Source organism: Rattus norvegicus, chromosome 3 (assembly GCF_021556685.1).
Source record: "Rattus norvegicus strain SHRSP/BbbUtx chromosome 3, alternate assembly SHRSP_T2T, whole genome shotgun sequence".
In the NCBI taxonomy this organism is placed as follows: Eukaryota; Metazoa; Chordata; class Mammalia; order Rodentia; family Muridae; genus Rattus; species Rattus norvegicus.
The window spans coordinates 143,340,134-143,365,049 of record NC_141536.1 but is presented as its reverse complement, the minus strand read 5'-3'; the positions used below and the strand labels follow the sequence as shown (position 1 = coordinate 143,365,049).

Below are 24,916 nucleotides of genomic sequence, written 5' to 3'. Positions count from 1 at the left end.
GATGTGAAATACACCAATTAATTAATTTAAAAAGATGAAGTCTTATTTAGTCCAGGCTGGTTATGAAATTCTGATATTCCTGCCTCTATTTCTCAAGTGCTAGGATTGTAAGTGCTAACCAGACCAGACAGACCATTCTGTGATTTCAGTAGATTAAAACACAAACTCAGCAGTCATGTATGAATTCAAAAAATAAATCAAGAACAACATTTTTCCAACTACAAAAATCACTGGGGTTGGGGATTTAGCTCACTGGTAGAGCGCTTGCCTAGCAAGCGCTAGGCCCTGGGTTCAGTCCCCAGCTCAAAAAAAAAAAAAAAAAAATATATATATATATATATATATATATATATATATATATATATATAAAATCACTGAATACAGGGGTTGGGGATTTAGCTCAGTGGTAGAGCGCAAGCGCAAGGCCCTGGGTTCGGTCCCCAGCTCTGAAAAAAAGAAAAAGAAAAAAGAAATCACTGAATACCTTCCCCACCGTCTAACAGGAGCGCCCTTTTCACTAATCATAGATTGATTAATCCTCACTTGATTCTTTTTATGCAAGAAGCATTAGAAACCTAATATTTACCCCCCATCTCCTGATATAGCATCTACTTACTTGAACCATCCCTTCAATCACCTGAGAAGCCCCAACTGAGCATTCTTTCAGTGATGCTTTGCGGTTCTTTGTGGTTACAAGCACAGGTGTTTTGGGTTTTTTTTTTTTTTTGTTTGTTTTGTTTTTTGTTTTGTTTTGTTTTGTTTTAACCACAAGAATATCCTCTGAGACCTAAGTGGCAGCTGTATCTCCCCAGAGAAAATGGGTAATGCATCCAGAATTGTCTAGCAAAGACTTCATAAACAGGAGTCATGTACCATATAAGGAAACTTTAGACAAAAAAGGACACATAGTTAATGGTCCCAGAAGATTATATCACCTAGGACGTTGTAGTGTCTTTCCTTGTGTGGTATTAAGTTCGTCAACAAGTTAATTACCTACTCTACACATTTCTCAACATAGCCCCATTATTAAGCTAGTTGACTGTATTTCGAAGCTTCCTGACAGACTGTAGCTTGCTTGCTGGGCTGTTTCTTTCAGAGGACGGCTTCGTTCCTCGGTCTAACTCTGGAACACCAGGGGAAAAACTTCTGAAGTAAAAAGCCAGAAGGTTAAACTTCTCACGAAGAGAAATGCCTTTACTGAGGTGAATGTCTCCAGCTTCGACTTGGAAATCCTCAAACACTAGACCACTTCCAGGGGCATGTGTGAAGTCAGCCCCACGGGTTCAAATTAATGTTTCACTAACCCAAACCTGAAAAATAGCTCAAATTCACTTTACAAGCAATACAGCGCTTTCCGAACCACTTAGATAACCAGCAGCACAAGAACCCGAAGATCCTGACAGGTCAAAATATTTGCGCACGCACTCGAAACTGCTGAAAGCACAAGCGCGCCGGACTTTCCTAGGCAAACTACAAGTCCCAGTGTGCCCGGCGCCGGGGAGTCGCCTAGTAACTCGCGCCACGAGAAGCACGTAAGGTTGGCTTTACTGTACGCCTGCGCTCTGACGAGCTCTGCGCAGGCGCACTTCCAACGTTTGAGAGGAGGGCGGAGTGTCGTTCCCTTTCGCTGATGCAAGAGCCTAGCGCGGTGCTGTGAGAGGTATCGGTAGGAGCTACGCTGACTCCGGGGTGTGAAGCCGACCGGTCTGACTTTTCATCACTGCCGAACCCACTCGAACCACAGCCATGTCCGGGGACGAGGTGAGAGCCTGAGCCTGGAGTTAGGGCTAAAGACTGAGGCAGGAAGCCGAACCCACACCAGTGTGGGAAGCCGGGCCTGCGGCCTAGCACTCGCCGGCCGCCATGTGGAGCAGCCCGGCCTAGGCGTCCGGGAGTTGTGGAGCGGGCGAGGACTCTGGCTCCTCAGACTTGGTCTTACCCAGTTCTCCTCAGGGCGGCGGCGGCGGCGTCGAGGCCGGTCTGCTACTGTGATCGGCGTTTCGGAATGGAAAACACGTTGAGTCGTCCTCTGAAACGGTTTGAATGCCTAGTTCGGTTTGCCTGATTAAACAAAACTAGGGCCGGTGGCCCCGGATTCCTTTCTAAACATTACCGCCTCAGTTCTCGTGGTTGGGGACTCAGGGTGCCCTGAGAAGTCCCCCTCGGTTCCGGTGGACCACCGAGGTTAAAACTTTGTAGGCTGGCTTTTCCGGGCGGATATCTCGCTCCCGTTTCCCGCTCGAGGCTTTATTTAAGACAGGAATCTCAAGAGCCAGAAGAAAGGATATTTTAGTCTCAAAAAGTGACCATCCTTCGAGCAAAGTTTTCGGGCCCGAGTCCCTAAGTTTCCTTTAACAGGCGACGAGGTGAGCAGGAAGGTCGGTCTGCGAAGCTGACTGGGTTTGGATCTCAGAATTTTTCAGGTCCCGTCCCCCGTTTTGTTTCTTTTTATCTTTTTGGGGTTTGCCTTTCCAGTTTATCCTAGTTCTCATAAAATTAAGTGGTTTAAAGGAAAGAATGGTCTTGTCGCAGACATTGCTTGACATTGGACCCAGAAGCATCTTCCCTAGCCCCAAGAAAGTACTTTATGAAGAACTTGTGACTTACGTGACTTATAGGCCTAGGAGAGGGGGTAAGAGAAATAGTTGAAGACTCTGTGCAGAGTTGGCTTTTGAGTGGGCTCTAGAAATGATCAGAATTTTCTCCAGAGAAAACCGATCACAAGACGTTTATGGTCAAGAAAGGGGAAAGTGTGCACAGAAAGTGAAGTATTCACTTTGGTTGAAGTAGATGCTGGCTAGTTAATGGAGGACTTCGGAAACTGCATTGAGGAATTAGAGATTTGTAACATGGGAACTAATTCCTAGTTTAAGTTGATGTCCACGGCTCTGTAAAGTAAGATCCTGTTTGTGCCTTCATCTAAATGACTTGGAGGCCCTTGCAAACTCACTAAAATCTGAAAGAGATAGATGTCCCTTGCTTTTAGACATTGCTCTTAGCTACTTTATTATGTGTTTGAAAAGTTCAGAGAGACGGTGTTTAACCCTTGTTTTATTTCTAGTCATGTTCTAAACTAAATAACTACATACCGACTGCTGTGCTGTCTGTCGCATCTGTGGTACAGCGCTTATGGGTAGTAAGAGATAATAGGTAATACCTGTAGTACCCAAACTCCATAACTTAGAGTTAACCTCTGTATTGCTGTATTGTTCTTTCTGTGATAAAGTATGGTGTAGTAAGAAGTAATAGATAACACCTGTAGTGATGGGGGACATTGAAAGATTGTGTTTCAGTTATGACATAGTTTGATGTCTTTTGGTAAGAATTTGTTTCTGGAAGATGAACAGGATTTTGTCAGGCAGAGATGGTGGAACTAGCATTCAGACCAGCACAGTTTCTTGAGAGCCTAAAGTGTGTGCCTTGGCCCTTAGACCTGTCAGTACAACTTCATTTTATGAATGGAAAATGAAGGCCCATGTTGGTTAGGCCATGTTTAAATTGAATGGGACTAGAATCTTAGCCTTTGCCTTTGCTCTCAGGTGGAATTTACTAGTAGATGGAGCTATGAAAATGGGTTATGGTTTTGATTTACCTAGTGCTGTTGACTAGGGAAGTGTTACCAGGTAAAGCCCTTATGAATACTAACTTAGATGAAAACTAAGAGCCTGTACTTGGAAGTGACTTGAAAACTTCAAGGGACATTCCAGAATGGGTTATTCTGACTAGTAGGCAGAATAGCTAGTAAGCCTATTTTAAAAAGTAGTAGTTGTTAAAATGATTTATTGACATAAAGTACACATTCCTTTTTTTTTTTTTTTTTTTTTTTTGGTTCTTTTTTTTCGGAGCTGGGGACCGAACCCAGGGCCTTGCGCTTCCTAGGCAAGTGCTCTACCACTGAGCTAAATCCCCAACCCCTACACATTCCTTTTTAAACCTGATAATTAAACTCCAAACTCACTAGAACCTTTTAACCTAGTAAAACCATTACCTTTAAGGAATATCATAGGAATGTGGCTATACCTTGGTAAGGAAGGAAAGGTCCCCTAATGTGCAGGCATTCAGAAATGTTTAGACTATTTTGAAGTTTTATTGTTTTGAGAAATGTCACTGCATACTCAGGCTGGTCCAAATTTGCCATCAAGTTAAGTAAGATTTTCCCCCTCAAAAGTATGTTAGTGTCTTAGACTTTCTTATTCTCGAGTCCTATCCACAGTGGGTTTTTGACAAATCCTGTAAGATATTTTCAAAAAGAAACTTTAAAAACTTAAAAATATGGCTAGACCACACCTTTAATCCCCAAACCGAGGCCTACATAGAAACAGATAGATCTCTTTGAACTTGAGGACAACATAGCGAAACAACCCCCAACACACATACACAGTAAAAAGACGGAGGAGGGCTTATTCTTAGTATACTAATAAGCACAAGACCCCAGTCTCCAGTATCACCAAAACTTTAAAAAAAACAAAAAAACAAAAAAAAAAACTTAAATGGTTTAAATTGTTTAAACTTAAATTTTTTTTTTAAAGACAGGCTTTCTCTGTGTAGTCCTGGCTGTCCTGGAACTCACTTTGTAGATGAGACTGGCCTTGAACTCAGAGATTCACCTGCCTCTGCCTTCCAAGTACTGGGATTGAAGGTGTGTACCCCCAGAAGGAGGGCTTGATATGAAGCTTTTTTTAAAAATTATTTTTCATGTGCATTGATACATTGGCATTTTGCTTACATATATGTCTGTCTGTGAGGGTGTTGGATTCCCTGAGCGGTTTTGAGCTGCCTTGTGGGTGCTGGGAATTTAACCTGGGTCCTCTGCCGTAGCTCTGAGTGTTGAGCAATCTCTCTAGCCTCAGTATGAAACTTTTTAAGCCAAGATCTCAATGTATATCCCAAGCTGGCAAGTGTGATCTTGTGATTTGGGGAATTCTACTTTGGGTGCTGACTTAGGATTTCTGGTTTCTGTATATAACCATTTTTCAGGGTTGTGTGAACAAAATTAAGTATTAATATATTAAACATGTATTAAGTATTCGGGGAATACAATTACAATATGTGTTGTTTTGGCATAAGGTTTCTGCATGCTTACTACTAGCCTTTTCTAGGTTGCAGTCTTATCTACTATAGACATAAATTAGAATTATCTTGAGGGATGGAAAGGTAATTGTGACCCTATCATCTGATCATTTTAGGCTCTCTCCCATCTTTGATTTGTCTTGATAAGGAGTAATGGTGGAAAAGGTAGTTGAGCTTGGTGTAATAGTGTTTCCCTATAATCCCAGCACTTGGCTTGGGAGTTCAAGACCAGCCTCTTTCTTATACATAAGACTATCTCAAACAACAAAAGCAAACTCAGAAAAAGCCACTAGTAGATCAGGGAAACTTAGACTTGAAAAAAATGAGTGGATTGTGAGCTCTGCCAGAATCAAAGTTTCAATGCCTGGAATTTTGTTTGCCCTTGTGCCAAGCCTTCCTACTTCAAGAACACAGATGAGCTGTGTGGTAAGTCAGCACCGGATTTGCTTTTGGTAATGGTGCTATATGAAAATTAACATAATACCTTGCACAGACTTGTCTGCTATGAGGATTTACCTATTGCAAACTATAGCTTGCTTTCAGTCTTGCAATGGACATAAAGGAATTACAGTTATTAGAATCAGTTTGGGAATTTCTTAAAACCAGTTTTGTTATGTCTGGAAAATTAAATCACTCCTTAGTGTAGGAATTTTCAATGACAGGGTCAGTGTTAGTTATCACTGTAATCAGAGATTCTCCCAGTAACTTTGTCATAGTTGGTTTCAGTATTCCATTGTACAGATGAAGCCTAGGATAACCCACATGTGAGGTAGAGTCAGGATTGGACTCAAAGTACTTATGCTCCAGTGTGCTTTTGATCACTACACAATGACCAAAATAATAAGCTTAAGCATAATAGGAAGAATACTTTGGACTTTGAATCCAGTGCTGTTTGACTAAAGGTTTTGCTTTCTTCACATTCTATACACATGCATGCACGCACGCACGCAGGCACACACACACACAGTGTGCCCTATATGTTCAGATTATTTCTAGGGATCAATATAAACAGTCTACAGGTTAGAAAATAATTTTTCACTTGTTCTCCAATAGATTTAAATGAAAGTGGCCTGTGAACACTTCACATTCCATAACAAAAAACAGTAAAGGATTCATTAGGGGAAAAAAATTTTTTTTTTTTTAAGATTTATTTTATTGATTATATAGCCGTTTCCAGACACACCAGAAGAGGGCATCAGACCCTGTTATAGGTGGTTGTGAGCCACCATGTGGTTGCTGGGATTTTGAACTCAGGATCTCTGGAAGAGCAGTCAGTGCTCTTAACCACTGAGCCATCTCTCCAGCCCAGAAATATTTCTTATAGTAAGGGTTGCTGATAGGTTTCCTTAAAAGTTGTTGGTTGATGTGAACTTCAGCATAAATTTTTAATTTTATTTTAGTTTTTTTTTACTGTTTGATAGTTTCATACATGCATATAATATACCTTGATTTTATATTTACCTCTAACTTCTCTAAACTCTCCAAACACTCCAAACAGATGAAAAATTTAAAAACCAAGTCTTAGGTCATCTGCTGTTCCCATCTGTCAACCTTAAATATAATGTTTATCTTCTGCTTAGACATCGTTGATCCTCATACATAAATGAGGAATGCAGCATAGGTTGTTGCTAAAGTCATTTTAATAAATTTCACAATTTGTTCAGGTCTAAATTTGCTCATGCAAATAAAAATAAGGGGTTGGGGATTTAACTCAGTGGTAGGGCGCTTGCCTAGCAAGCACAAGGCCCTGGGTTCAGTCCCCAGCTCCGAAAAAAAGAAAAAAAAAGAAAAGAAAAGAAAAATAATATTACTAGTTAAAAGGCGTTTGTGAGGTTCTCCCCATGTTTAGTAATGTAAAGGAAGTTAGATGGACTTTCTGCAAATTCTGTTTTGTGTTTTTGTTGTGTGTATGTGCCTTTCTTTATGTGCTTGTATGTGAAAGAAGGCACGCAGATAAGCAAGTGATGGGGAGCAAGTCTGAGACATCTCCCCATCCCCTCTTTGGTATTTTAAAGTATCCTGTTCTTTTAAGAATACGCTTTAGAGAATAAAGGATATTTGGGATGTGAGCTTCATTAGGAATTATCACTTGGTGTTTTTAAATTAAAACAGATGATTTTTGATCCTACTATGAGCAAAAAGAAAAAGAAGAAGAAGAAGCCTTTTATGTTAGATGAAGAAGGTGATGCCCAGACAGAAGAAACCCAGCCCTCAGAGACAAAAGAAGTGGAGCCAGAACCAGCTGAAGAGAAAGATGTGGAAGCCGATGAAGAGGACAGTAGGAAAAAAGGTGAGCAGTCGTGGCCATCACAGTTGTGGCTGTCTTAGTTCCTCCACTGGTTTGGTAGAGCTGGAGCCAGAGATTGAAGGGTAGAAGGTTGGATGGGACGGGGAAGTAGACAAAGGGAAGAGATAGATGAGTTGGATAGTCTTGGAGATTGTGTCAGGAAATGCTCTCTGACATTACATGACCTGATTGTTGAGTTTCTCTTACTATGAGTTTCAGCTCCTGACCAGATTCTTGTAGAAAGCTGGCCTGTCAGTTTCTTCAGAACCATCACTTGGGTATGGGTGTGGGAGAACTACCACAGGAGCACTTGATACAGGTGCTGGCACAACTCAACCTGGTGCTCGCCTGCCTTTTGTCAGTTGTTAATAACTGGAAACCGTTAATCTATTTTTAGATGCTTCTGATGACTTAGATGACTTGAACTTCTTTAATCAAAAGAAAAAGAAGAAAAAGACAAAAAAGATATTTGATATTGATGAAGCTGAAGAAGCTATAAAGGTAGTATTGTTTTCTTATTGAAGGTAAAATTGGGATTCTGGTAAAGTTGCTAATAGCTATTTTCCTCCTTTCTTGGTAGCTTTGCTTTTGTTGTTTAGCACTTAGTCACTACTATTAAGGTAGTTTTCTTAAGAATATATCTAACTACATGGTATAAAAGATACATAGTCGGAAGGATTTAGGTCTTATATATTGTATCATTGCAGTGGAGTCAGATAGTGTCCACTGCCTTTAACCATACCAAAGTTGTTTGGCCATCTTGGTTAAGGTGTCTCTATAGCTGAGAAATCTTGAATAAATATTACAGATATTACTATAGCTTCTTGTTAAACTTTCAGTAGCAGCAAAAAAACCATCCCCCAGTGTGGTAGTTGGTAGCTGATGGCAGAACTCAGGGAACGCTAGACTGCTCTGGCTTGTTCTGTGGAGAGTGTTCTGATACGGTCATGTAGATGGTTATTGTTGTCTTGGATTGATTTCCAGTACAGATATCTGAACATTACTTTAGAAAAAAATAGATAGGTAAATGGGGGGCATGGGTGGATGGATGAACAGAGTAGCTGAAAGACTATTCTTCCTTGTCTGAGAGCTACCATTTTAAACATGGGGCTAAGGAGATCACTCAGTGACTAAAAGTGTGTGTCTTTTGGGCAATCAGGTCTCCCAAGGCTGATGTAAAAGCCTGCCTGGCAACACGTGCCTGTAACCCTGATATTAGGCAGGGTAAACAGGTAGATTCCCAGACTCACTGTAAGGCAAACAGGCAATGAAAATAACATGGAGAAGTGATTGAGGAAAATACTCAGAAGTCAACCTCAGTCCTTTACCCACAAACATAGGCAAATATATACTGCTTCACATATACACCGCGCATAGAGAGACCCTTTGCAGAAGTCACTCTTTTGTGTTTTTTTTTTTTTGGTTCTTTTTTTCGGAGCTGGGGACCGAACCCAGGGCCTTGCGCTTCCTAGGTAAGCGCTCTACCACTGAGCTAAATCCCCAGCCCCCAGAAGTCACTCTTAACAAAGCTCACACATTTATAAAATGAGCATATAGTAGTTTTGTGTATATGTGTCTTGTATATAGTCAGGAGTTCCACTTATTCCATCTATTTAAATTTACCTGCTTTAATCTGTGAAATTAGTCATTATCAGCAATTATTCAAGATGTAGACACACAATATTATTATGATCATGTTTGTAATGTGCTTGGGTTAGGGAGCAGGATAAGCTGATAAGAACTAGAAGCCAAGGAACTTAGGCAGGGTCTCTGTTCTTTTGTGGGGTTTATGAGTCCTCTTTAGGACTTAGTGTGCCTTCATAGTCAAGCCTACAGCAAGTAACCTTGGAGTCAGGCTGTGTATTGTCTACCCAGTCATCACGTGACCCTGGTTCCCTAGGAATTCTGTCTTTCCTTCTTTCATGGTGTCATCTATTTAAACTGACACCCAGAGACTTCTTCATAATTTGCTGCGAAGCTGATGTAATATAATAAATGTAGTAAAAACAATTTGGTCTTTACCTCTGGTTCCCCATGTTCAACTCCTGAAAACTTTGTAAGGCTTCAAAGACTCATGTTTTGCTCTTGAGAGATCTGGTATCCAGATAGTTCCTCAGGATGGTTAGTCAGTAGGAGGATCAAGCTACAATTAGTGTTTAGAACGTCTTGCTACCTCTGAGAATGGACAGTGTGGAAATTGAGTTCTGTCACCCCTAAGTGATGGAGAGTTTCCAGGTTGATAACCTCAGAGAAGTGCTAATAGGGTAGCATGTTTATATACTGGGCTGTTCTCGACTCTTCTTCAGCTCCCTGCTCCCCATAGCCTGTCCTATGCATTGTTTCCATTTGGCTGATCCTAGTTAATCTTACAAAGAGCTGATGAGAAGTAAAATACTTCAGCAAATTATGGGCGGAAGGTCTTTACATTGCTTAACAAAAGTGTTAGTGACACTAGTGTCTGAAATAAGAGCCCTTAAACTATGAAGTCAAGTTTTTAAGCATGGGATATCTGAAGAATTACTCCAGGAAGTTAGTATTACATTACAAATGAATAAGATGGTACCTAATTTATATTAGGGCGTTGGAGAATTGTGCAAAAAATAATCATGTTTTTGGTGTCAGTAGGAAATCCCTTCCGTTGACCCTATTTAAACTTGAAGGGGATGGAGAGGAGTTGAGGGAGGTTTCAGCATGAACAAGTATACCTACAAATGCAATAATGAGTAATGAAGCAAGAAGGTTTGCTGAGGTATACTTGACTTACCACTTAATTCATCCATTGAAAGTAAATGGGTTTAGCATATTCAGTTCTATAACTCATCAGTTCAGAACACTTACATCCTCATGAAAAAAAAAGCCCACAATCATTGTCACTCTCCAGTTCTTCCCACTAAATGCCAACCTCAGGCCTCAGCTACTGCTAAATCTGACTCTGTAGATTTGCGTATTCAGAACATTTAATATGAATAAAATACAGCATGGGGCAAGTGGAGAAACTTAAGTACTCTTGAATCCTGTTCCTGCTGAATATGGCCAGTTAGTCAAAAGATGGAGTGCTAGAGTTTCTCCAGTGATTGAGGTAGTACCTAGTGTAGGACACAGATAACAACAGTATCCTAAAACTGTAACAAAAAGAAGAGCTGAAGAAGGGAAACCTAAAATTTATCCTGAGGAATTTACAGTTTAAATATTTGACAAAGAGTCTGGGGAAATTTGGCCTACCTGAGAGAGACATTTCTCATCTATAATTTTAGATATGTGAATATGTGAAAAATAATTCTAAAGTGATACTTGTCTGTCATTAAAAATAGTTCTAGTATCAAAATGCTGAGACATTTCAATCTCTTAGGATGTTAAGATTGAAAGTGATGCTCAAGAGCCGGCCGAGCCGGAGGACGACCTTGACATTATGCTTGGCAATAAGAAGAAGAAAAAGAAGAATGTGAAATTCCCAGATGAAGACGAAATACTAGAAAAAGATGAAGGTAATGTTGGGAATTTAGCACTTTAATTGTAGTTTTAAGGAAAGTATTCCACTATCTATCCTGTTTTGGTGAGTCCAAAGTCCTGTACCTAAATTATTTTTTTACAATAACTTGCATTACCAACCTGAAAATACCTTAGATTTTAAAACATTTTCTTTTTTTTCTTTTTTTTTTTCTAAAACATTTTCTTAAGTCCTAAACAATTTAAACTTAATTATGAAACTTTAACTATCTAGTCTTTAACCCATCAGAGACCTGAGGAAACAGGACATGCAAGTAACTTCCAAAGCTGTAGAAATGCAAGAGGTTACTAGTTACCTGGACAGCCACCCAAGCATTGTGTCATGGGAGCATCATCTTTGGCCTTCTGGCCTAGCATGTCTGACAGACTTTTTCATGAAGCAGGAATTATGAAGGACTGCTTACTTTGTCTTGGCAAAATTCAGCAGTCAGCTTCCCTATGTCCAGTTTGAACATACTTACTGTCAGCAGTTGAGGTAAGGGCAGTTTTTGCCCAGGGGCTAGCTTGCCACATTAGAACAAACCCCAGATGAAGTAGAATGGCAGTGCTGGCAGGAGCAGATGTCTTCATTGTCATGAAAAGCCTTATGTTACTAAAAGACCCTTAAATGCCGTAGTCTGTAGATCTCTGAGGTTTTTGAAGACTACCTGTTTATAGTACATCTGAATAGGCAAACATTGCTTGTTTCTAGCTATTCCTAACTGTTCAACCTAGGAAAATATTTCTGTAATTAACTAGTATCTAACGTGACCATAAGTTTAGTTGACTATTAACTTGTATTTCTTAATTATTCTAAACAATTTGTAATAGCAGCTTTCAAGGACTGTAACTTTATATTGCTTTTTGAAATGAATTGCATAGATACAATGCTTGGTATAAGGGTTGAAATGTTTCTACAGGATTTTGTAGCAAAGATAACCTTAGAAGTGTAGCAGTATATAAAATTCTTACCAGTGTATAAAATATTTGGCTCTTTAGTTTAAAAGATTCAATAATCTACTGTTTTATCACTCCTTTATCCCATTTTTTTCTTTTTATCCTTCTCCCCCCTTCCTCTAAATTAAATAGAGAAAGCGGAAAGAAAAAGAAATCCACGAATCTAACCTCTACTTTGTTTCCTCTCTGACCAAGACTATTTACTACTTGCAACCAAACCTCCTTAAATGACAGCAGACATCTGTCATCCATCATATTACCAAAACCATCCACCCCAGTTTTGGGGAGTATGGTATTCTCTTAAGATTGCTTCCTGCTGTCTGGAGGCAATGGCATCTTTTGGGTGCCCATAGAAAAATTAGGATATCAAGTCCTAGGAAAGCTAGATGTGATATTGTCATCTAGTATCTGTGTGGTGGGAAAATGCAGGGTTTGACTGAAGTCCAGGGTGGACTAGCTAGCCGTTTAGAAGTTTTTCTGGATGCAGATTTTTGAGGAAACAGCATGTGAGGTGGAATCATCTAAGCTACGTGTCTTTGGTGTGTTGTCCTTTTGCTCTGCAAAGTTGTCAGAGGCAGTTAGTATACATTTCTGCATTGACACATGTATGGAATGTACCGTGTGCACAACTCAGCTACAGATGAGTCTTTGCTCTCTGTTCATAACAGAAAAAAGGCATCAAACTTATAAGTGTGTTTGGACTGTATATCCAAATTTTAATATAAATTTCAACCATGCTGTTTGAAAGGATGCTGATAAGTCTTAAGAACGCTCTAGCCAACAAGATTTATTGGCCATGCAGAAAGAGACACTTTCATGTCTCAGCCGGTCTCAGAGCTGTTCCCATGGAAAGGGATCAGCATTCATGTTACCTTTTTCTTGTTTTCGTCCTTCAAGGGTGCAACCTAGATTTTCAGGAGGTCTCCCTGGTCAAATCTAATTTTTATTATCTTTGATAGAGTCCATAGCTTTTCTTTTCCTGTTGAAACTGACAAAAACTTCTTAAGGCAACATATTTCCTACCTTCCATTCTGAAGTTAAGACATCCTTAAAACAAGTAGACTGATTTATTTCAGCAGTTTCTTTTCTATAATCCAATGTCTCTTAGTAGCTGATTTTGCTTAGCATTTAAAAAATGTAAGGCTAATAAAGCATTATATCCTCCATCTCTGAGTGTCTTTGGTAGCCCTTTCTGTTTATTAAGCATCTCCTTTAGAGTACACTTGGATTTTTCTACAATTGCTTGTCCTATGGGATGATGTGTATACCTGTACTGTGCTTTATATTATAATAGGCAAAAAAATTGCTTCATTTTAATGAGTGTATAATTACAGAATCAGCCTTTTCAGGGCTAAAAGCAGTTGCCTATTAAAATCCTGAATATATGTTTATAGTATGGCAAACATAATTTAATTTTAATTTTCCAACCTCTGTAAAATGAAACACATTCATTTGCCAAATTTCGTTTCTTTGGTACCTTTGCTGTTAATATGCTTTTACTTATGAAATTCTGAAGCTTCCAGCACATTTCCTAATAGCTGATCAGTTACATCATTACCTTGTATGGCCTGGTAGACCCATACGAGGTCTGATATGTGTTATATATAATGGATGACTTCTATTTCTAATTACTTGTAGTTGAATAAACAATAGAGTTAATTTTGAATTATTCTGAATAAGCTCAGTGGTTTCTATATGAAAAAGAACTCTTTCTGAATATTAAGAGTCAGTAACTATATAAGAGGTTCTGGAAAAACCTAATAATACCATAAGGATGGCATATAGCTTTGATTTTTGAACTAAATCATAATGGATTTTGAATTATTTTATATTTTCTGACTTATAATCTGCCTTTCCTAGTTTATTAGCATCAGTATAGAATGTAGGGGATCCAGAAATTGTTGTCCCCTTTAATTATACAAGGGAGAATTGAATTATTCTTATAAAGTCACTGGCTTTTGGGCTACTTGTTAATTTCTCCCAAAAAATTACTGTAAGCTTTTTGTCAATATTCATTTTCTGCCCATAATGAGGGAATTTCAGCATTAGTTTTCTCTCTGCTTAAATATTCCTGTGGGGAGAATGAGTAGCAGGAATTTCTTTTCTACCAGAGCCAATTCTCTTTCAGCCTCAGCTGATAATTTTCTTGAACTATTTAAGTCCTTATTACCTTGTAAGGTTTGAGATAAATTACTTAGCTCTTGAGTAGTTAATCCAATTGTGGGCCTTAACCAATTAATTTCTCCCAACAATTTTTTTTAAATCATTAGTTCTTAATTGGTCTCTCCTGATTTGTACTTTCTGTGGTCAAATTTTTCTGTAGACCTGTCTTATATCCTAGATAATTAGTAGAGTCTCCTTCTTGTATTTTTTTTTTTTTTAAGGAATAGTTTGTAATCTCCAGCAAGGCAAAATTCTCTTTACTTCATCAAACATTTTTTTTCTAAGGTGTATCGGCATTTTTGTCAGCCAGTAAGATAGCATCCATATAATGGTAAATTGTATATTGTGTATTATGAATAATTTCTAATATCTCTTGTACAAAATACCGACTGTACAACATTCCTTATACTAAGACCCTCCAGTGGTATCTTAACAGCTTGAGAGTGATTATAAGTGGGTATTAAGAAAGCAAACCTTTCTCTGTCATGCTCATGCAAAGAGATTTTGGAAAAGCAATCCCCCCCCCCCCCCCCCGGAGCTGGGGACCGAACCCAGGGCCTTGCGCTTCCTAGGCAAGCGCTCTACCACTGAGCTAAATCCCCAACCCCGAAAGATTTCTTTTTAATGACAAACACAGGAGCGTTCTAAGGGCTGATAGACTCCTCTGTGTGCTGAGCCTCCAAGTTGCTCTTGGCTGGCTGCTCTAGTGCCTGTGATTTTCCTTTTGTTATAAACACTGCTCTACCCACTTTAGTCTGTTTGCCACAGTAGCAGGGCAGCTGGTGATGTGTCAGCAGTGGCTCGCCCATATGTATAACAAGTCAGCCTCTGCTGTATCCTGCTTAATGGACAGCCTGGGCAGTCTATAAATAACAGTTACAATATTTTTATTGGGACTTTCTCTTTTATAGCCTGTCTCTAAAGTTGGAGGGATGCTAATCTGCTTCCCACTGTTAGAATAGATCTCTTTCCCATAGATTTATGGCTATGTTATACCTTATTTTTTGTTTTTCACCTAGTCTATGCATTTAATGCATTTTTAGACTTTTTTTTTTTTTTTGTTCTTTTTTTTTTTTTTCGGAGCTGGGGATCGAACCCAGGGCCTTGCGCTTCCTAGGCAATCGCTCTACCACTGAGCTAAATCCCCAACCCCAGACTTTTTTTTTTTTTAACCTGAGATAGTGTCCCCATTCCTAGGAGCTATGCAGATACCCTTTGAAATGGACAATCTAGATTCCAGGAATCTTGTGATATTATAGTTACATTTATTTGCTCCTGTCTCCACTAACACTTTGATCTCAGTTCCATCTACATGTAGTTTAAACTTTGTTTTTTTTCATTATTTATAGTAGTTTGGCACAATATTTGATTTTTGTTATCTTTAGAATCTCTAGTTTTGTCCATAGAAGTTATTTTATCTCTCTTAAATGTTTTTTAAGTTTTGAGCAGCTCTGTCATGTCAGGTTTTGATTTTTCTAGTTGTTTTTTCAGAATAGTCTTTCCTTGGTGGACCAGAAACTAATGGCTCTTTTTGTGGGGGGCGCAGTCAGGCATTGAGTGGAGTCCTTAATTTTTTGGTATTACAGAATTGCCTCAAATCTCCTTGGATGACCTACATTCGTGAGCCGTATGACTGTTCCTTCCACACCTACATTTCACAGGAAACTTTATCCCCCAAGTAAAGTACAATAAATATTATTTATAAAAATAATTCTGATTCAGATAGGAAAATTATTGTGAGTTTTAAATGTTTAAAATTTTTAGTATTTATATGCTATCGTGGTGTTTTTTGTTTTGTTTTGTTTTTTTTGTTTTTAGACTTTTTTAACATAGTTAAACAGAGATGGGTTTTTATAGATAGAAAAGTTTCTCAAGGGTTTGAAAACAGATTCTTCTTTAAGTACTCAATGCCTTATTTCGTCTTGTGTTTGCCAATGGCTGTCTCATTAAAGGTTTTGTATGGAGCTGTCATATTCCTATCCGTACTTGAAGTTACTGCATCTGTCACTGAAGAGAAGAGCAGCATCTGAATGTCATTCTCTAGACCTATTGTCACTCCCAAAGACCCACTGTCCATCCTTTTTGTTTTTTAATTCTGTAGCTTTAGAAGATGAAGACAGCAAAAAAGATGATGGCATTTCATTCAGTAACCAAACTGGGCCTGCTTGGGCAGGCTCAGAAAGAGACTACACATATGAGGAGGTGAGACCATTTTTTTATTTTTTATTTTTTTGAGAAGAGGATTAGAGCTATTCATGTAAGAACGGGAAAGCAGGGTATAAATCCCCTACATTGGAAGAGCCACTGGAATAGAGAGTAGTGATAAAACCGTCCAGTAGGCCATGCAGCCAGTGCACGTGACAGTTCTTGAGACTCAAAGTGTAGCTGTCATGATAGTATTCAGCAGAGGATATGGAGCCCTCTGAATTAGTTGGGCTTTGGTGACAAGTGGCCAATTTATGGTCAGGGTAGTCTTTCCCATAAAATCAGTAGAATGAGCTGGGGCTTATCTAAGCATCTATAAAGACCCAGATCTTGGTTAATAATGGGTTTCTGCCCTCAAAAATGTGTACATTTAATAAAAGTAAATCAGCTTCATTAAAGAAAAGTGTCTCAAATAAACTTCATATTCTTGTTATTACTAAACTTAAATTCCACCCTTTTCAAGTTGCTGAACCGAGTGTTCAACATCATGAGAGAAAAGAATCCAGATATGGTTGCTGGCGAGAAGAGGAAATTTGTTATGAAACCTCCACAGGTCGTCCGAGTAGGAACTAAGAAAACTTCTTTTGTCAATTTTACAGATATCTGTAAACTGTAAGTTCTAGCAGGAGAACCTTCATTCCAAGTACCAGATGTATTTGTGGATGTTTTTCTGTGCAAATGTAGGTCATACATAGATTGAGGGAAGTCACAGCTCATGTCTGTCCTCAGAGCTCATTTTATCACATCCAGAGATGAGACAAGTCAGTCGGTGCTGCCTGATGAGTAGGCCCTAGGGGCTGCAGAGATGGCTCAGTGGCAGTGTGGTGCATAGGAAGGCAGAGCAGCCATACTCATGATGGATTGAAGACGGGATAGGTCCTAACCAGAGTCAGGAGTGAAGAGACTAGATACACTTCTCAAGCAAGAGTTGGGAACCTTGTGGTGGGCCTGCTAAATAAACATGCATGCTGAGGAAGTAGCAGAATTTAAACTTCTTCCTTAGTTATCAGGTCCCAGTGGGTCAGTTCTTAGTCTCCATTATATCATGTGCTGGGGTCATTCCCAGGTCACTGCCTGGGCACACTTTTCTTAATATTTGCTCAGCTGTGCCCTTTCTGGCAAGTTTTCTCCATTCACTTTATCCTACTATTTGTTTTCCAATTTCCTAAGTCATACTTGTTACACATTTTCATTACTTTAGCATTATTCAAATATTTTACTTTTATGCTGATGACAGCAACAGTGTATGTTTACTACAAAATAGAAAAGTAAGAGAGAGAATATTAAGTTATGTAAATTTACTCTTAGGTAGATATTCAAATCTTAATTATGATTTTAGGGATTTTTTTCTGCTTCCATGCTTTTAGGTATTTACTTGTTAGGTGTATTTACAGATAGCATGTGATACAGCATATGCCTTTTGGTGGTTTTTAGTATTTTTAATGGGTATGGGTGTTCTGTGTGCATGTATGTCTGTACCTGTGCCTGGTAGTGAGGCCAGAGGAGAAAGTGGGTCCATCCCCTGGAACTGGAGTTACAGGTAACTGAACTGCGTGCCTTATGAGTGCTGGGAATCAAAGCTGGTTCATCCACTGGAAGAGCAGCCAATGTGCTTAACTACTAGGCAGGCTGTTCAGCCTGTTTGGTTTTGGCACAGGCACCCACTAACTACCCCAGGCTGGCTTTAAAATAAATGTTGATCATCCTGCTTCAGCCTCCTGGGACTAGGATGTAGCCAGCGTTCACAGCTCCTTGTCTCTGTGTAAGCTGTGGACTGGCATATTGTGGTAACTGAGTAATCACAGTGAAATGACAAACAGCATGGGTGTTTGCTTGTTTATTAGGATTTCCATGAAAGATTTTTAAGTATTTGACTTTTTCTTTAGATTACATCGTCAACCCAAACATCTCCTTGCATTTTTATTGGCAGAATTGGGTACAAGGTAAGAAACTGCAAAAGAGACTTACTATTCGACACTTCAGAAGAACCATTTGTGTACTTTGAACTTGCTGGGGGAAAGCCATCTTGGGTGCCAGAGGCATTTTCAGGCCGGATGGGAAAGGGGAGAGTTTGGTGCCTTAGGGATGGAGAATGGAGCTGACAGTGACTCATCTGAGCAGGCCTTTGGTGTTGGAATTAGTACCACAGGCACTGCTGTGTTTAGTCACTGTTTGGGTCTTTTTATAGGAAATAAGTAGACGAGCTCCATTCTTGTAGCTCCATTCTTGTCGGGCCAGCTTCCCCACCCACCCCACCCCACCCCACCCCACCCGGTAACTGGTGAGAGGTCATTGATGAAGCAGGGCTGACAAGGTGATGAGTGCCGGCCATAGGAGAGGCCACTTAAGATCAGGGTCTGAGCAGGGCCGTGGTGGCACAGCTTTAATCCCAGTCAGGTAGCTGAGTTCAAGACCAGTCTGTTCTTGAGAGTGAGTTCCAGGACAGCCCAGGCTACAGAGAAATCCTGCCTTGGAAAACCAAAAATAAATAAAATAGGGTCTGAGTTAACCAGCATTCCCCATTTGTGGAGTTCTCCCATTGCAGATACTGAGCTACTCACTCAGGGAAGGTGGGAACTACTGGAGCCACACACATCTTTTTACCAGTGTTCTCTTTAAATAATGTAGATTTGGGTTGCAACAATGGCATCTACCATTGATTGCCTGATAGTGCAAGGCATGGGCCAAGTTCTGCTTGTGTCGATACCATTTCATACAGTTCTGTGAGGCAGAACATAGCATTCCTTTGGTTGTTGGACAGCCAGCCAGTTTGGTAGGATGTTGTAGGTCACACGGTTAGCAGCACAGTCAGACTGCAAGCTCTCTGTGTCACCTTTACATAAGATGATTACAATGTTCTGTGCTTGTGCATTCTCTACTGAGGATGGAGATAGGAGAGTCGTGGCTTCTATTCATTGACCTACTGTTTATAGTAAATATAAATAAGAAAAGAAGGAGAGGCAGCTGTTTTTCTGCTTCTCAGAGTAAGCTGCACTTGGGACATATTCTAAAAAGTTGTGACTAATGAGCTTTCTGGTTGATCAGTGGCTTAAATATTTGACTTGTTGGGAAAATTCCTTTTTTTTTTTTTTTTTTGTTTTTTCTTAGAGTGAAACCTCTTTTCTTTTTTAAATGATTTATTTATGAGTACACTGTAGCTGTCTTCAGACACACCAGAAGAGGACATCAGATCCGATTACAGATGGTTGTGAGTCACCATGTGGCTGCTGAGACTTGAACTCAGGACCTCAGGAAGAGCAGTCAGAGCTCTTAACCACTGAGCCATCTCTCCAGCCCTGTTTTGTTTTTTCTTTTTGATAGTGAAAAATACCCTGCATTGGAATTAGGGTGTCAAGGGTTACAACTCATGGCATGTGATTTTCCCTTGAGGGAAATCACAGTTCTAAAGACGTTTGCTTTTATGTTACAATAGAAACAAATAGTAAATTTAATTCTGCTAGACTTAATTATATTTTATTTTCTGGTTTATTGGCAAGCAATAGTATCTAACAAGGAACTTTACTTTCTCAAGTATTAGCTGCTTCTAATCATTAAGTTTATCATTGACAACTTGAGCACTGGATTTCAGTTGTACATTTTTTTTTGGTTAACAGCTTTCTTTTTTTTTTTTTGGTTCTTTTTTTCGGAGCTGGGGACCGAACCCAGGGCCTTGCGCTTCCTAGGTAAGCGCTCTACCACTGAGCTAAATCCCCAGCCCCGGTTAACAGCTTTCTTGACATACAGCTCACAATTTTAGTATGACTATATCAGATATTACTGAATCAAACTGTAGTATTTTGATTTTTTTAAATTTATTTTGTGATAGGGTCTTACTATGTTGCACCGGCTGGTCCCGAACTAGGTGCTCATATTGATCTCTTGGCCTAAGTTACCTGATATCTGGGATTACTGGTTCATACCACAGTATGTGGCTTAGATTATTTATATATTGATGTTTTCAGAGACGGTCTCAATGTGTGCCCCAGGCTTGCCTTGAACCCATGGTGGCCCTCCCGTTTCTGCCTCTCACATGTTGGGTGTACCACCATGCTTGATTTCAGAATTTAAAAACACCGTAGAGCCCTTTTCTGTTTATACCTCCCTCAGATTTGCAGTTATGCATCAGTAAAAGTTTTTTTTTTCTTTGTTGGTTGAATAAGCAATCAAACACAATTAAGGAATCTGTTTTGGACATATAAAGTCAGCTATAAATCAGTCCAGTTGTTTCTAGAGATAGCTGAAGTTGAATTAAACGTTAAGAAATATGAGTAAGTCATTAAATTAAGAAGAACTTTGAAGATCCCAGCAGTAGTGGTGCATACCTTTAGCCTGAACTCGGGAGGTAGAGGTAGGTGGATCTTGAGTTTGAGGCCAGCCTTGTCTACAGAGAGAGTTCCTGGACAGCCAGACTACATAAAGAAGCCCTCTCTCAAAAAGAAAAAGAAAAAAAATAACTTGAGAGCTGGAGAGAGAGGAGTCTGCAGTGTAGAGCAGAAACTGCTCTTATAAAGGACCTGAGTTAGGTTTCTGACACTTGTGTTGAGTGGCTTACAACCACCTGTAATTCCAGTCCCAGGCAATCTAACACCTCTGGCTTGTATAGGAACCAGCACTCATATGCAGGTACCCCTAAACAAACACATACATCATATATACATACATACATACAAACATAATTAAGAATAAATGTTTGCAGAAGGTAAACTTTCTAAAAAAATTTTTGAGGCTAAGTATAGTGGTGTATATACCTGAAATGTTAGCACCTGAAAGGCTGAGACAGGAGGACACATAAGTTCCTGTCTATAAAAAAGAAAGAAAACATCAACTCTAGAAATTATCTTATGCTACTGAATGTATTTTTCTCAAGCATGAAGGTGCTCGCTCAAGAAAGCAACAAAAATAATGGGGGTGTTTTGTTTTCTTTCATAGTGGTTCTATAGATGGTAATAACCAACTTGTAATCAAAGGAAGATTCCAACAGAAACAGATAGAAAACGTCTTGAGAAGATATATCAGTAAGTGTATAATTTAGTTTTATCATTTTAAAATGTTCTCTTTAACCTGTAGTCTTTTGAGGAGAGCCATTTGTAATGAACATGGGAAAGCGAGCCTTAAAAAGATGGGAAATGGGGCAGGGCATGGTGGCATATACCTTTAGTCCCAGCACTTGAGAACTAGAAGCAGGCACATCTCTGAGTCTGAGGCCAGCCCGGTATACATAGTGCGGTCTGGGACAGCCAGGGCTACACAAAGACCCTGGTTTTGTCTGTCTGTCTGTCTTTCTGTCTGTTTAAAGGAAGATAGGAAATGATGAACAGGGGGCACAAAGCTTGAGTTCACGCAACTTCTGCTGGCTGATTCTGGTACTAAAGACCAAGTCAGAGAAACATGCCTCTTACTATGGCTTGGCCTGTCTCAGCCCCACTTTGTTACACAATCATTTAAAAATTGCCTATCTTGCCTGTTCTCACGTAAGGCAAAAGTGGATCATCCGTAGATGGATCCAACAATAAGCATCTGGCAAACTTCTCTTTTACTTGAGCATCTGAAGTCCTTTTCAACCTGTTTGTGTTGCTGAAGGCATTATCCAAGACAGCTAATGTTTTCTTACCCTAGAGCAGGTATGCTTAGCTAGGGCTCCCCGTCTGGATGTGTCTAGCAGATAATGTTGTGTTGCTTTTCTTGCAGAGGAATACGTCACTTGTCACACATGCCGGTCACCGGACACAATCCTACAGAAGGACACCCGACTCTATTTCTTACAGTGTGAAACTTGTCATTCTCGATGCTCTGTGGCCAGTATCAAAACTGGCTTCCAGGCTGTCACAGGCAAGCGAGCACAGCTCCGTGCCAAAGCTAACTAATTTGCTAATCACCATTGATTTTTTCAAAATGTGGTGGAGATTTGGCTGGACAGGTTACCATCAGAGTGGATGTACCATTGAGTTAAAAACAAGATAGAAACTGCCAAGTTCTTTGGCGAGTGATTGTTCTGAAATCCTTGCAAGATACCGGTATTCAAGCTGTTGATATACTCGTTGCCTACTTTAACAACTGTCAGAGAAACGTGATGGAGTAAGGAGGTGCTTCTTAAAATCGTTCATAGACTTCTGTAAAATGCAAGATAAATTAAAGTTATTATAACAGTAATTCTTTCAATTTGATCTGTCCTTCGGTTTTCTTTTCTACAATAAACTGCTCGTTAAATTTAGCTAAAAACAAAGTAACAAACTTGATTCCTGGGGTCTGGCAAGTTCTTTGTCTTCAGAAACTCAAAATTGGCAGATACTGGAGCTGGGCAACCATTTTCCTTTTCAGTGTCTCTTGAAGCTACATAGCTAGAATAGATGGGACTTCCCCTGGGAGTGGCTGGAACATAAGGTATGGGACAGTGGCCTGTTTTTAGTGTCTAGAAAATGACTGGAGGTTTTCTTTGCTTTTGTGAAGATTGTCGCCACTATTTTCCAGCCAATTCCTCATTCTCTCATGTGACAACAGCGGAAACTGCCAGGTGCTACATTCCTCCTCTTTGTGATTTTGTTTGACTAGCTTTGAGGAAACATGTAGTATAGAGAATTCTTGGGGAAGTTTCTCCAACCTGTGTTCTAGGTCAGTTAAAAGTTCCTTCCTCCTCTGAAATGCTTTTCTGTACTAAACTAACTTGAATGTGACCTAGAAACCAAGAGATACTGCTGCGTGTGTAGTCTTGTTACATCTAGCTCCACAAGGTCTTTCTCTCCACCGGTCCACAGGAAGGTCAGTCTTGTGGGTCTGTGCTGTAATCTGCCTTACTTGCGCCCATCAGGATAAGGACATACACGGTGCTCCTCAACTTTTCTGCCACCAGACTGTTAACCTTGCTAAATGGCCCGAGAACACTCACTTACCCTGCTGTCTTGACTATGCTGTTTTTAATCACTGTGACCTGAATTTTCAAGTATGGGCCAAATGTGGCCAAGTAACTTGGCTGTGAAGGAACTTGGTGGTAGAAGGAACTTTACCTCAACCAGGTAGGTCACGAGATGGGCCATATACTGGTTGACCTGCCAACCACCACCCATTGCCATGTGAATATAACCGTTTGACTGCAATTTCCATTTTCTTTTTCTTTTTTTTTGGTACCTCTGCCCATAACCCCCAATGTTGGCTATATCTGCGTGAATAAAGCAAGGATCAGTGCCTCTTGTGTAACTAGTGCTCCATTGCTTTTGTGTGTATGTTCTGTTCATTTCTCTCGGTGGGACCACTCGGTATGTGCTACTGACTTCCGTTAACTCACATCTGTCTGCAATTCCTATTCCCAATGCCCTCTTTTGTCCTCAGGAATTGCATGCATGTGATCTATAAACATACAGGCAGATAAAACACTCATACACACAAAACCCTGAAAACCTTTTAAATCTAATGTGGAAAGAGGCCTAGGCATGCCATGCTTAGCCTGTGACCAGCAAGCCAGTCAAGGCTGTAAATGCAGTACAACAGAATTAGCTTATTTTTAAAACATGACATTTTGTGTTTTGTGCAACTCAATCACATAGAGTTTACAGATAACCCTTTTGTTGGAATGTCAAATGGAACTTGCCTGAAACCTAAGGCAGTGGGGTCAATTGGCTAGAGCCCGTCCTACCATGGAGAAATCAGGATGCGGAGAACGCTGACTTGGCAATAAATAGGGTAGGGGATGATGTTGATCCTCCGGATGGGGATTCATGAAGAAAATTGACAACTGGAGTTGGATAGGGTAGGGTTTGACTTAGGTCATTAAAGACATCTCAGTGCAGCTGCCACAGAACAGAGAATGCCGTACGTTAGGTTCCAGAAAAGGATAGAGAGGTGCAGGCATTAAAGGGGGTTAGAGCAAAGAACACTGGCAATGTGCAAAGGCCCAAGAGACAGAGAAAAATGAACAGTATTTTCAGTCATGTAGGGCAAGTTCTCTGAAAGCTAGGGCTACACAGACCTTGGAACAAGCTAAGAGTATCTGGATACTATCAACTTAAGGTTGTCTAGATATGGGGATGGATGATGGCTCAGCACTGGCTGTTCCAGAGAACTGGTTCCCAGCACTTACATGGTAGCTCAAAACCATCTGTAACTCTACTTTTGGGGGACCCAACACCCTCTGTGGGCACTAGGCATTCACATAAAATTTAAAAATAAATTTAAATCTCACTGGGTTTTGCAGCTAAAATATTTGCATTTTGTCATTCAGACTTAAAATTTTTGAAGTTTTTGGAAATATGTGAGTGTTCTTATTTTCATGGAGTTATAGTTAAGATTGTACTTAAAAGCTCAGTTAAAAATCTGTTCCTTTAATAGTTTAAAATTAGAAATAACAACTCTGGGGTTTCCATGAAGAATATTCAGAGAATGCCTGGTTTAAAGAGTTTTTGGCTGTAAACATTGAGTAAAAGCTATATTAACATTAGCCTAGAGGGGCTACAATCTTAAAATATCTCAGGCAAATTCTGATGTTTGCCTTGGTCTGGAGTGCTTGATGTCTGTCATCAAAACCTATATAAAACTTTAGCGGTGGTAATTGTTTAAAATGGTGCTACAGCTGATCTCTTAGAAGGTTAGCACTCTAACCCTGCCTCCCAGGTTGGGTGTAGATGATCAAACCTAGAGCATTTGTAATTGCTAGGTGGATGCTGTCCTACACCCTCAACCTGACCCACATTCCTGGGATCCTGGAGGGCAGAACTATCTAAGGAAAACATGTGTGCAGGTTAACACTTTACTTTTACT

General features: G+C 39.8%; 1 protein-coding gene across 3 annotated transcripts; it reads left to right on the top strand.

The window, feature by feature from the left end:
* The first annotated feature begins 1,626 nt into the window (after positions 1 to 1,626).
* Eif2s2 (eukaryotic translation initiation factor 2 subunit beta) lies at positions 1,627 to 22,387 on the top strand. Of its 3 annotated transcripts, none has more exons than XM_087651090.1 (9): positions 1,627 to 1,821; positions 7,115 to 7,360; positions 7,755 to 7,858; positions 10,707 to 10,842; positions 16,065 to 16,165; positions 16,632 to 16,780; positions 18,055 to 18,111; positions 21,098 to 21,183; positions 21,857 to 22,318. In XM_087651090.1, exons 2-9 carry the CDS (start codon positions 7,183 to 7,185, stop codon positions 22,030 to 22,032), a joined length of 987 nt encoding a protein of 328 aa, XP_087507216.1. In that variant the 5' UTR covers positions 1,627 to 1,821; positions 7,115 to 7,182; the 3' UTR covers positions 22,033 to 22,318. The 3 variants fall into 3 exon arrangements, with proteins under 3 accessions (XP_087507216.1, XP_087507217.1, NP_955412.1); XM_087651091.1 differs by having other exon boundaries at positions 7,086 to 7,360; NM_199380.1 differs by having other exon boundaries at positions 1,665 to 1,761; positions 7,183 to 7,360; positions 21,857 to 22,387.
* Positions 22,388 to 24,916: the final 2,529 nt, after the last annotated feature.